Source organism: Protopterus annectens, chromosome 1.part1, assembly GCF_019279795.1.
Source record: "Protopterus annectens isolate FY-2018-M chromosome 1.part1, PAN1.0, whole genome shotgun sequence".
NCBI classification, from domain to species: domain Eukaryota; kingdom Metazoa; phylum Chordata; order Ceratodontiformes; family Protopteridae; genus Protopterus; species Protopterus annectens.
The window spans coordinates 996,984,882-996,997,821 of NC_056726.1; the positions used below are offsets into that span (position 1 = coordinate 996,984,882).

At 42.3% G+C, this 12,940-nt stretch overlaps 1 protein-coding gene across 1 annotated transcript in view; it reads right to left on the bottom strand.

The window, feature by feature from the left end:
- The window catches only part of PRPF31 (pre-mRNA processing factor 31), a 518,214-nt gene that overhangs the window by 81,615 nt on the left and 423,659 nt on the right, over positions 1-12,940 (bottom strand). The window contains exon 11 of the mRNA XM_044087556.1: positions 4,919-5,047. Within this exon, the coding sequence (XP_043943491.1) occupies positions 4,919-5,047 (129 nt within the window). The remainder of the gene's footprint in view (positions 1-4,918; positions 5,048-12,940) is intronic.

Consider the following 12,940-nt stretch of genomic DNA (forward strand, 5'->3'; position numbering starts at 1 on the left):
GAATTAAACAAATACATTCAGCAATCCGAATGCACTCTTTCAAAACACCTAAATCAAGACATACGAACACATCTCTTGGAGCCTCTACTTCTAAGTCTGTAAGGCAAGCCACCATGCACTACAACATTCTGGTCATTGAAGACTCCATTGTGAGACACACTGATGTCCCTCTCACCAGACAAAGTAAGGAAAAAGTCACAGTCTGTTGCTTATCAGGGGACAGGATCTTCTACATTACACATGCACTCAGGTCACTGGACTACATGTACCAGTATGACATAGTCATAGTCCATGTGGGTGTAAATGACCTGAGATGCACCTCCCTAGACTATATGAAAAAACACATCATGGAAGTCTCGGAATGAGTATCCCAGTCTGGTATAAGCCTAGCATTGAGCAGCATTTTACCTTCTCCAAGAACAATGCCACAACACGAACAAAAAATGACTGACTGGCTTAGTTTTTGGTATCATTTGTCAGCATGGAAGGAGATGGTAAACAGACCATGCTGCTTTGCCAGGGATGCTCTACACCGCCTCCCTCTAGGCTTTCGAATATTAGCTAAAACAGTCTTCCCCCATAGTGCCTTTTTAGGCAATGCCAAACTGAAAGTAGTTCTGGCATAGCAAATCAAAACCAAGAAAATCTAAAGGTGTTACTGCTCAATGCTAGAAGCCTAAACAAAAAAAAAAAAAAACAACTCCCTAGATGCTCTCTTCACTCTATAGAATGCCGATGTCTGTGTGGTCGCCGAAACATGGTTTATAGCCACAGAAAACACACACACAGTGCAAGGTTATAATACCTTTCACACATTTAGAAAAGCTACTATAGAGACAGGGACTAAAAGTGCAGGTGTCTTGATTTACATCAAAAATAAATACCTCAAGGCTGGTCAAACAGGACAATGCACTTGAGCTTCTCCATGTTCAAATCACCATAGGCAAAATCCAATACCACTTCCTTGCAAGCTTTATGTCCCCCTATATGACACAGGAAACCCATACCGTGTATGTAAACATATTGGAAATGCTCACCATCCATCCCAATAACATATTCACGGGTGATTTTAATTACCCCATTATTAAATGGGAATCCTATATGATACCAAGCATACAGGCACAGAGATTCATGAATTTTGTAAACACAAACACCCTGGACCAGACTGTCAATACACCAACCAGGGGTACAACCATACTAGATCTAGTCCTCACTAATATGGGAGAGTGCTGCATATCCCCCTAGTGTAATATCTTCCCTGGGAAGGTTAGACCACAAAATGGTTTCCATTGAAGTAAAAATAATACCTGGACCCAGAGCTAATCCTGGAATATTCAGGAATTACTCTAAGGTTTACTTCCTTCTACTAAGTGATAAACTGTCAAAATGTCAAGCCCCCATAAACACTGAGAACACTGCTGCCTATGCAGAAATGTTCATGTAAACCCTATAAAAGCATGTCAATAGCTGTAAAAAGGACAGCTGTACCTATCAGGAAGAAGTACAGAACTAACTCAAAAAACAAGCCACTGTGGTGGAATCAGAAAATCAATAGGCCGTATAACAGAAGGAAGACAATTATGGCAAACAGTGGGAGGTGCAGCACCCAGCAGGATAAAAGCACTCAAACTAAACAAAACAACTCTGAGGACAAAAAGTCTACCAAAGCAAAACTGGAGGTAAATTTGACCTCCCAGGTCAAGGACAACCACAAGCCATTCTTTAGCTATGTCCACAACCTTAATGCAAGACATAGTTTTGTGCAGAGCTCACCGTTAATGGAGCCACCTATACTGAGCCAGAAGATGTACCAAACCTACTGGCCAACAAATTTAGCTCCAACTCTACCCTTCTCTCCCCCTCAACCTTCCCTCAGGAAATACCATCAAATATAACTCCCCTGCTACCAGTAGGGAAGAGGTACTTAATGCTACCTTCAAGATAAAAAAACACTGCATCAGTGGGCCCAGACAATATCCCATGATGCCTCTCAATAGCAAGAAACATGACCTACCAGACCTTATGGAATTACTTAACTGTGGCCTTCAAACAGGCTTTGTGCCTCATGAATGGAGAACAGCAACAGTCATCCATCTGCAGAAATGTGGGCCATCTACAGACCCTAGAAACTACAGACCCATAAGTCTCACTAGTCTCATATACAAAGCCATGGAAAGAGTAATCATTGTAATAATCAACAATAACACAGGAAACCTCTGGACACTGGACCCAACCCAATTTTGTTTCGTCAAGGGCAGGCTATGCCTACTCAGTCTGGTGGAGTTCTTTGAGAAGGTCACTAAAACAATGGATGAGGGCAAAACAGTTCAAACTACCTACCTTGAGCTGGCCAAGGCATTTGACAGAATACCCCACTAGAGCATTGTTGAAAAACTGATGAGGTTAGGTACAAACCCTTATGGCTCACAGAGAAGGCTCAGGAAGTTAGAATTGGGGGAGTCCACCTCTACAAAGAGGCCAGTAACAGAGTCCCTCAGGGATCGGTCCTGGGATCACTTCTTTTTGGCATTTGTTTCTCTGAAGTCAGGGCCAATGTCAATGGCCTCTGGCTGACTAAATTCGCAGATGATAACAAATTAGGAGCAGTCAATGAACCCCCCACCAACACAAATATTCTTCAGAAACGGCTGACATAAATAACTAGTGTCAGAGCCATGGACTAAAATTAAATGCCAGGAAATGCACAATAGCATCCTTGGTGGAGTAATCCACCCCTGGTAACTATCATATTGGCAACACACTCCTAAGAGTTGACCCAGTAGTCTGGGACTTGGGGACACAGACATTAATTTAGCCTTTGACTATCATGTTTCTACAGTAGTAAGGAAATCATTCTGTGTTGTACAACTTATAAACAAAGGTATGGCTCAGATGTAGCAATGAGTAAAATGCCCCCTTTGGTATGTACCTAACCAGACATATCAAACAACTGGAATATCCACAGAGATTCCTTACTAAAAGACTACAGGGATTAAGTAACATGTTCTATGTAGACTGCCTCAAAGCCCTATACCTGTATTCTGTTGAGAGGAGATCTATGCCCGACATGTAAGGCATTGTCAGACTCCACTTTGATGGACCTCCTCCATATCTGCAAAACAAAAAGCACCAGAATTACCAGTTTCAGACGTAAATCTTGCCTGTGATATAAACAGGATCTGCTTGCAAGGCTGGTATGTATTCCAGAGACTACCCCTTCTCTGGAACAGGCTCCCCACCCATGTGAAGCAGAGTTCCTCCCTACGCAAGTGCAACTTGGACAAATGGATGAGGAACAGAAAATTCATCCCTGGTTTGGCACCTATGTCTCTAATGGATAAAGACAGCCTGTAAATGGTTCCTCTATCAAGCCCCTGCTTACACTTATCAAGGGTACAAGAACTTGTCAGAGATTTGGGATGCATTGCTAGGCTTAAAAAGGCCCTTGTGGCTGTTAGCCTTGTGAACACCTATGAATCTCTTAAGATGGAATACATGTTTGGTGAAATCCACACCAAGGGTATTATACTTGATTATCAACATAACAAGGAAGAAATATTGGGGTTCTAATACCTCCTTGGATCTTGAGGAATAACCTTTAATAAGAAAGGCTAGGCAGACTTAAGTACCTGATGTTCCAGTCATGTGATTATACTTGATGCAAAAAGTAAATAAATAATGGAATACGGCCACATTTAGAAACAAGTCTTTCCCACTAATAATCACATAAATGGAGTCCCATTTAAGACTGATACTGTTCTTAGAGATCTAGGCACTTACAATGACAGCAAACTGCCCTTTTGATCAAGCAACAATCACAGTAAGGACATGTTTTTTTCAGTCTGGTTAATTATCAAAGATCTCAGCCTGTGGGTTCACTTTGTGTACTAAGCATCAGGCGAAGCTGCTCCAGAATCAAATTTAAAGATGCTGGCATCCATCCCCACTTTTCTTCCTCAGTTTCACACCATCACCTAGAGCCGATGCCCACAGCACCAAGTGGGCAGCAATAAAATAATTAAAATTTTAAGTACACGGGCAACAGAAATGACAAATGCCTATAAGGGTCTTCGCTATCAAAGTTAAAATTTCGCATCTAACCAAACACTCTAAACACAGTGATACAGATATTAAAAATAACTTAAGCAATCAATTTCTCTCCCAGGTAGAAGTCGCAAGTTTTGCGTTTTTCCCTCACATGTGCAGCTGCAGACCCAACATATATTAAAAATCTATATTACTGATGTGCATCTTGTTAACCAGGTAGGCACACTGTACTTTTTAACCCGGTAGGCACACTGTACTTTTTAACCCGGTAGGCACACTGTACTTTTTAATCAGGTAGGTACACTGTACTTTTTAACCAGGTAGGTACACTGTACTTTTTGCTAAGCATGGTATGGTTTCAACTACCTTTTATAGAGTCACAACATTCTATACATCTGAATGAAAACAACTGAATTTCAGCTTGGTGAGACAATTAATAAAAAAAAAAAAAAAAAAAAAACTTTTTTGCATGAAGAATAAGCCCCCCTGCAACCATGTGTGGGGAAATTTTGTCCCCTCCACACCCCCCTGAAATAATCCAACTTCACAGTCACATAACTGTGGAAAAAAGAAAAAAATTGTTAAAACAATGAAAGCACTGTCAGCAGACATTTGGAAACACTGGCACTGTTTCTTATGTGAAAACAGTGACTAGAGAGTTCAGCAAAGGATGTTGAACTCTCCTACTTGCTATCTCCTTGACTTTGCATACAAGGAGCGGTAGGGGAAGCTCATGCAACAGATATGCCTTTTATCTCTGCAAAAGCATCAAGCTATTAATATCCACTTAAGTTAACATGAAAATGGCTAGACAGCACACTGACGAGAAATTCCCACTGTGCAGTAATCACTCACACTGCCTCTAACGTACCTGTAATGATTTGGAGATCCTGGCCTTTGTTGCTTCATTAACCTGTGCTTGCCGTACTCTTCCACTTCCCGACTTTCCCAAGTGTCCCAAGCTGAACCCCAAATCTTCCTGGTAAGCATCTTCCTCGATCTGTAGAGAGACAAGATCAGTAAACCAATTAAATCATTCTTTTCATAGCTTAACAGGACAGAGCAGGCGCACAACAAAGATTTGTAGAAATACAAATAGAACATGATGCCAAACAAACAAATCGTGGGCAGGTCACTGGACAATGCACGTGTAATACAAGAAAGAGTGGAAGTAAATCTTGTTAAATGGACAAAGTTGCATAGGAATGTATCCTCCCATCATACATCTGGGCCAGTCCATTATAACTATTTGGGTGGGATGGCATTCCACTCTCTGGAAGCTCTCTTTACCTTAGAGAATGCTGATGTTAGTGTGGTCTCAGAGACGTGGTTTAAAGCCGCAGACAGCACAACAGCAGTGCAGGGTTATAATGCCTTCCACACATTTAGACCAGCTACTTCACAGGCAGGGGACTAAAGGTGGAGGTGTCTATTTATATCAAAAATAAATATACTTCAAGGCTGGTTAAACAGTACAATGCACTTGAGCTGCTCCATGTTCAAATCACCATAGGTAAAATCCAATAACACTTCCTTGCAAGCTATAAGTCCCCCTCTATGAACCAGGAAACCCATGCCACGTATTTAAACTTACTAGAAACACTAAACATCCAACCCAATACCATATTCAAGGGTGACTTTAATTGCCCCGCTATTAACTGGGAATTCTATACGACATCAAATGTACATGCATAGAGATTCCTGGATTTTGTAAGCACAAACCCCTTGGACCAGAAAGTCAACACAGCAATCGGGGTGCAGCCATACTGGATCTGGTCCTCACTAATATGGGAGAGTGCTGCATACCCCCTACTGTAAATGCCTTCCCCTTGTAAGGTCAGACCACAAAATGGTCTCCTTTGAAGTAGGACACTCAGCTAAACTAGGAATATTCAACAACTATTCTAAGGCTAACCTCCTGCTATTAAGTGAGAACCTGGCACAATTTCAAGCCCCTATAAACCCTGAGAACACTTCTGCCTATGCAGAACTGTTCAAAGAAACCCTGTACAAGCATGTTAATAGCTGCATAGAGACAGTGGAACCCACCAGGAAAAAGTACAGAACTAAACAAAACACAAGCCACCCTGGTGGACTCGCAAATCAAATGGATGTATAACAGGAGGAAGAAAATCATGGCAAAAATTAGGAGGTGCAGCACCCAGCAGAATTAAAACACTCATTAAACTAAACAAACAACTCAGAGGACAAAGTCTACCAAAGACAAACTTGAGGGAAGTTTGGCCTCCCAGGCCAAGGACAACCACAAAGCATTCTTTAGCTATGTCTGCAACCTCAAAGGCAATAAACAATTGTGTGCAAAGCTCATTGTAAATGGAGCCACCTATACTGAGCCAGAAGATGTAGCAAACCTCATGGCTGATAAATTCAGCTCTAACTCTCTCCCCCTCAACCTTCGCTCAGGAAACATCATCAAATATAACTCCCCTACTATCACTAGGGAACAGGTCCTTAATACTCTCCCTAACACCAAGAACACTGCATCAACTGGCCTAGACAATATCCCAGGATGCTTTCTAAATAGCATGAAACATGACCTATCAGGGCCTCTGGAATTACTATTTAACTGTAGCCTCCCTAAACAGCCTTCATGCCTCATGAATGGAGAAAGGCAACAGTCATCCCTCTGCACAAAGGTGGGCCATCTACAGATCTTGGAAACTACAGACCCATAAGTTTCACTAGTCTTGTATGTAATGCCATGGAAAGAATTAGCATGGAGATGTTCAAGAGATATAGTAAACCTGCAGACACTGGACCCAACTCAGTTTGGTTACGTCAAGGGCAGATCATGCCTACTCAACCTGGTGAACCTCTGAGAAGGTCAGCAAAGCAATGGATTAGGGCAAAATCATTCACACTGTCAACCTTGACCTGGCCAAGGCATTTGAAACAATACCCCACTCAGGCATCGTTGACAAACTCAAGAGGTTAAGTGCAAACCCGTATGTCACCCGGTGGATAGCCACCTGGCTCATAGACAGGACCCAGGAAGTTAGCACTGGGGAGTTCACCTCTACAAACAGTCCAGTTACAAGTGGAGTCCCTCAGGGATCAGTACTTTTACCACTCCTTTTTGGTATTTATTTCTCAGAAGTCAAGGCCAATGTCGGCGGTCTCTGGCAGTTGATAGCAAATTAGGAGCGGTCATTGAATCTCACACTGACACAAATGTTCTCCAGGAAGGGCTAACACAGACAAACAACTGGTGTCAGAGTCAGACTAAAACTAAATGCTAAAAAATGCACAACAGTATCCTTTGAGAAGTCATCCATCCCTGGTAACTATCATATTGACAACACGCACCTTAGAGTTAACCCAGTAATCAGGGACTTAGGGACACACATAGATAGTAATCTAGCCTTTGATCATCACATGTCTACAGTGGTGAGGAAATCATTCTATGCCGCGCAACTTATACACAAAGGTATGGCATCCAAGTCTGAGGAAGTCCTTGTTCCACTGTATTCGGCATTCATCAGACCTATTATTGAGTACAACACCCCCTTTGGTATGTACCTAACCAGGCATAGCCAACAACTGGAATGTCCACAGAGGTTCCTCACTAAAAAAATACAGGGTGTAAGTAACATGTCCTATGCAGACCACCTCAAGGCCCTATCCCTGTATTCTGTCTGCCACAGGCTTTTGAGGGGAGATCTATGCCTGGCATACAGGGCATTATCAGACCCCATTCTGATGGACCTCCTGCATATCCACAAAGCAAACAGTACCAGAAGTACTCATTCTAAAGACCTAAACCTTGCCTGTGATATAAATAGGACCTGCTGGAGAGACAGGTATATATCCCAGACACTACTCCATCTGTGGAACAGGCTCCCCATCCATGTGAAACAGAGTTCCTTCCTAATCCAATTCAAGTGCAACTTGGACAACTGGATGGGAAACCAGAAATTCAATGCTGGTTTGGTACCTATGTCTCTGATGCAAACAGGCAACCTGTAAATGGTTCATCTCCCAGGCCCATGGTAATACCATCAAGGGTATTAGAATTTGTCAGAGATTTTGGGATGCATGGCTAGGCTTAAAAAGGCCCTTGTGGTCGTTAACCTAGTAAACAGATATGAACCTATGAATCATACAAAATCACTCCCAGGTACCACAAAGTGTGCCAAACTTAACTTCAACACTCAAACTACAAGGGAAAAACAGGTTACAAAATGCAAAAATAGATATTTACTCAGCACACCAGCTAATCAGCAAAGAGGCATTTTGCAGTAATTAAGCATTGTGATTTCCTTTTTTTATACCACCTCCTCCTTGCAGTTCTAAATTTTCTTTCCTTTTGCGCACTTCTGGCTGGTACACAGAATAATACGCTCTGTGCAACGATGGAGCATTTCACCCTTGTGCTGCACTGGTACACAGAATAATACGCACTGTACAACGATGGAGCATTTCACCCTTGTGCTGCACTGGTACACAGAATAATACGCACTGTACAACGATGGAGCATTTCACCCTTGTGCTGCACTGGTACACAGAATAATATCCACTGTGCTACGATGGAGCATTTCACCCTCGTGCTGCGCTGGTACACAGAATAATACGCACTGTGCAACGATGGGGCATTTCATTCTTGTGCTGAGCTGGTACACAATAATATGCACTGTACAATGATGGAGCATTTCACCCTTGTGCTAGGCTGGTACACAGAATAATACACACTGTGCAACGATGGAGCATTTCACCCTTGTGCTGCACTGGTATACACAGAATAATACACACTGTGCAACGATGGAGCATTTCACCCTTGTGCTGTGCTGGTACACAGAATAATTTGCACTGTGCAACGATGGAGCATTTCACCCTTGTGCTGTGCTGGTACACAGAAATAATGCACACTGTGCTACAATGGAGCACTTCACCCTTGTGCTGCATTGGTACATAGAATAATATGCACTGTGCAATGATGGAGCATTTCACCCTTGTGCTGCGCTGGTACACAGAATAATACACACTGTGCTACGATGGAAAATTTCACCCTTGTGCTGTGCTGGTACACAGAATAATATGCACTGTGCAACGATGGAAAATTTCATCATTGTGCTGTGCTGGTACACAGAATAATATGCACTGTGCAACGATGGAGCATTTCACCCTTGTGCTGCGCTGGTACACAGAATATGCACTGTGCAACGATGGAGCATTTCACTCTCGTGCTGCTCAGTCTCAGCTAATGTACCAAAAAAGCACAGCCTGCAATTTTACTTTTTACTATTATTACTTCTCAGATAAGTTACTTTTTAGCTATGTAGTTCCTTATCTCTAAGAGCGAAGGGCTCTATGGATTGTGAACTGATAGACAGATGAAGGTGAAAGGGAAAGATTTTGCCTAATATTCTTTTCCAGGCTAGACTGGCTGAGTTTTACAGTCTAATTTACTGAAAAAGTCCTGAAGCAAAGCACTTCCTAAGTGATTTTGTGCTGTATTATGTCCTACTGTCCATGTGTGTAAAACCTAGCAGAAGAGAATGCTAATTACACAATGCTCCCACTTTTTTTGAAGAAAATTCCATATGAAAGTTGGAAAAAATATGTGGAAATTTAAGGATGTGTTATGAATTTGGAGAAGAAAGGTCAAGCTCTGACAATCTTTCAGGCTGAGTCAGGGAATCTCCTTTGTAAACTTCTGCAGAAGAATTTTCCAAAGGCACAAGAATGGATAAAGTACAGTTGTGTACCTACCATAAATGTAGACGTTCGAGTGTATTCACTGTTGCAGTCATTACACTTGGGTTATCCTGCTGGCAGGCTACTCGCAGTCGGCCTGAATTCCAAAGTCCTGGTCCGGCATCGGTTGCTGTCGCCTCTTCCCTAACATCAGTGCGCCAGGGGTATAAAAGTTGCAGCCGACGCCATTTTCTTCAGTTTTTCTTGCCCCAGATGTCAGGTGCCCCCCCCCCCCCCAAAGGGTAGGCTAAAACTTCTGCTCATAAAAAAGCATGCACTACCATAAACATTACCTTCATCTACAAGCAAATACACCACATAGGTTGTATAGAATAGAGAAGTACAGATAAGTCCCAGCAATGAAAGGGGGGTGGTAACCTGGACTGCAACAGTGAATACACTCGAACATCTACATTTATGGTAGGTACACAACTGTACTACGTTCATCGTGTTTCACTGTTGCAGTCATTACACTTGGGTTGAATCCAAAAGCTGAGGTTGGATGGCTGGGCCTAAATAGAATTAGGAGTGGCTATGAGGCTCTGCAGAACTGCAGTGGCAAAGCCTGCTCTGGATTTAGAGTAAAGAAGTAAGTGGTAGTGCTTTGTAAAAGTGTGCACTGAAGTCCAAGTTGCAGCCTCCAAAATGTCCTTAGTTGGTACTCCTCTGAGGAAGGCTGCTGAAGTGGCTGCTGCTCTGGTTGAATGTGGCCTAATGCCCTTAGGCACTGATTTGCCATGTTGTGAATAGCAGAAAAGAATGCAGTGGCCTATCCATTTTGAAATAGTCTGCTTTGAAATAGCTTTTCCTTGCGATCCTGCAGCATATGCCACTAAGAGTTGCTCAGTCTTTCTGAAAGCTTTAGTTTTGTCCAAGTAGAAGAGTAGCTGTATGTGTATGTCCAAAGAATGCAGAAGTCTCTCCCCCTTATTCTGTGGGTTTGGATAAAAGGTAGGCAAATGAATGGTTTGGTTAAGAGCCACACTGGACACTACCTTAGGCATAAATGTTGGGTTTGTCCTTAGAGAAACCCTGTCCGGATGGAAAATAATAAAAGGTTCCACAGCCATTAGTGCCTGTAACTCAGACTCTTCTTGCTGAGGTTATAGCTAGGAGCAAAGCTGTTTTCCATAAGTATTTTATCTCAGCTGTATTGGCTGGCTCAAAAGGAGGCAGTGTGAGCTTTTCCAAGACAAAATTGAGGTCCCGTGCAGGTACTGGAGCTCTCCTTGGAGGTCTTAAGTTTTTGTCCCCTCTGAGGTACTGCCCTAGCATTGGATGTGAAAAAATAGGTGGGTCCATATTGTAATGAGCTGAAATGGCAGAGGCATGGATCTTAATTGATGAGAAGGATAGGCCTTTGTCCAGCATCTCAGTTAGGTATTGTAAAATCTGAGGAATATTTGGTACAAGCGTGTCTATTCCTTGTGCCTGGTTCCAAGCACAGAATCTCTTCCATTTTTCTGCATAAGATTTTCTGGTGCTGGGCCTCCTGGCCTCCAAAATAACATCCATAACTGCTTTAGAGACAGGTGTGTTCTGAATGGTTAACATTATCAGCCATGCAGTCAGATTTAGGGTTCTGAGTTGGCTGTGCAGGATCTGATTGTTTTGTTGGGTCAGCAAATGGGGAATTTGAGGTAATGTCAAGGCTGGGCCTTGAGACAAGCTCTTTAGGATTGGGTACCAGTGCTGGCGTGGCCAGTCTGGGGCAATCAGTATCATTTTTGGCTTCTCTTGTCTGACCTTTAGGAGTACCTTGGTGAGGAGAGGCAGTGGAGGAAAAGCATATACTGTAAGGGTTTTCCAGCTGAATGATAGGGCGTCCACTTTCCATGCTTGTTTGTGATAAGTCCTTGTGCAGAATCTCTGTAGTTGGCAGTTGTGAGAGGAGGCAAACAGATCTATGTCTGGGCATCCCCATTTCCTTGTTATCATGCTGAAGATTTGTAGATCTAGTTCCCACTCATGAGGATCCATGAGGTTTCTGCTTAGTTCGTCTGCCAGAGTATTTGTCTTTCCTGGCAGGAATTGAGCTTGCAGGTGTACTTGATAAGTCAGTGCTGTGTTCCACAAAATCATGGCTTGTCTGTAAAGGGGGTAGGAATGCATGCCTCCCTGCTTGTTTATGTACCACATGACTGTAGTATTGTCCGTCTTTATTAGCAGTTGTCCTGGATGAAGGAGATCCTTGAAAGCGGTCAGAGCATTTTGTACAGCCAGCATTTCTTTTAGATTGATATGAAGATGCATTTGGCTTGTGGGCCATGTGCCCTGAATACATTTTCCTGCCATGTGGGCCCCCCAGGCACATTCTGACGCATCTGTTATTGTAAATACTGGAAGAGCGTTGCACCACAGGTATTAGCATTTCATCTGAGTATTCAAAACTTGCTAAATAACCAAAATGGTAGACAGACAGCTTCAAAACAATAGCTTCAATAACAGGCTTTTACCATGTTGAATCCACAATATATGAAATATAGAGCTTTGCTGTTGTAAAAGTCAAGTGGTGGCGTAATTCCACAGCTTTAAAACATGTGAATGTCATAAAAACAGAAAAAAACGAACATAAAAGTGAAGAACCCTTCTGATGTAAACAATGGACAAGCGCTTTCAGCTTTTTCAAGCCTTCTTCAGATCCAAGTAGGTAAGCTGGGTTCAGTGTTTAAAAGTTGGTATCATCCAATGAAATACATCAGTGAATGATGAATGTTAACCAATCAAGTTAGTCCATTGGTACACACCTCCATAGCTTGAAGTTAAAACTCTTTGTTTAAAACAACATGACAGTTTGACGTTTCTAAGACAGACTCAGACATATTTTCATAAGGAATATTAGTAAAATCTTTTCAGTAGGTTCTGGTTAAAAGAACAAACTCTGCATAAAAGCCAAGATTTGAGAGAAAAAGGTGAAAACAAAAAAGATGGTCATTTAGGGCGCTTCTTTTTATTTCAACAGTTTCTTTGGGACATCAGAGCCCAAGTCAGTATACCTAAGGTTTCTGTCAATAAAAACATGTCATAAGTGAGCATAGCTCATTGCTAGTCTATTTTTAAGAAAAGGTTTTAAGGGAACACAGCCATTAAGGCCAGGGGGGTTATCTGCCCTAATTATCCATTTGGCTTCCTCTCTCTGTCAGATTGGTCAGGTCTCCTTCTCTGGAAGTAAAATGTA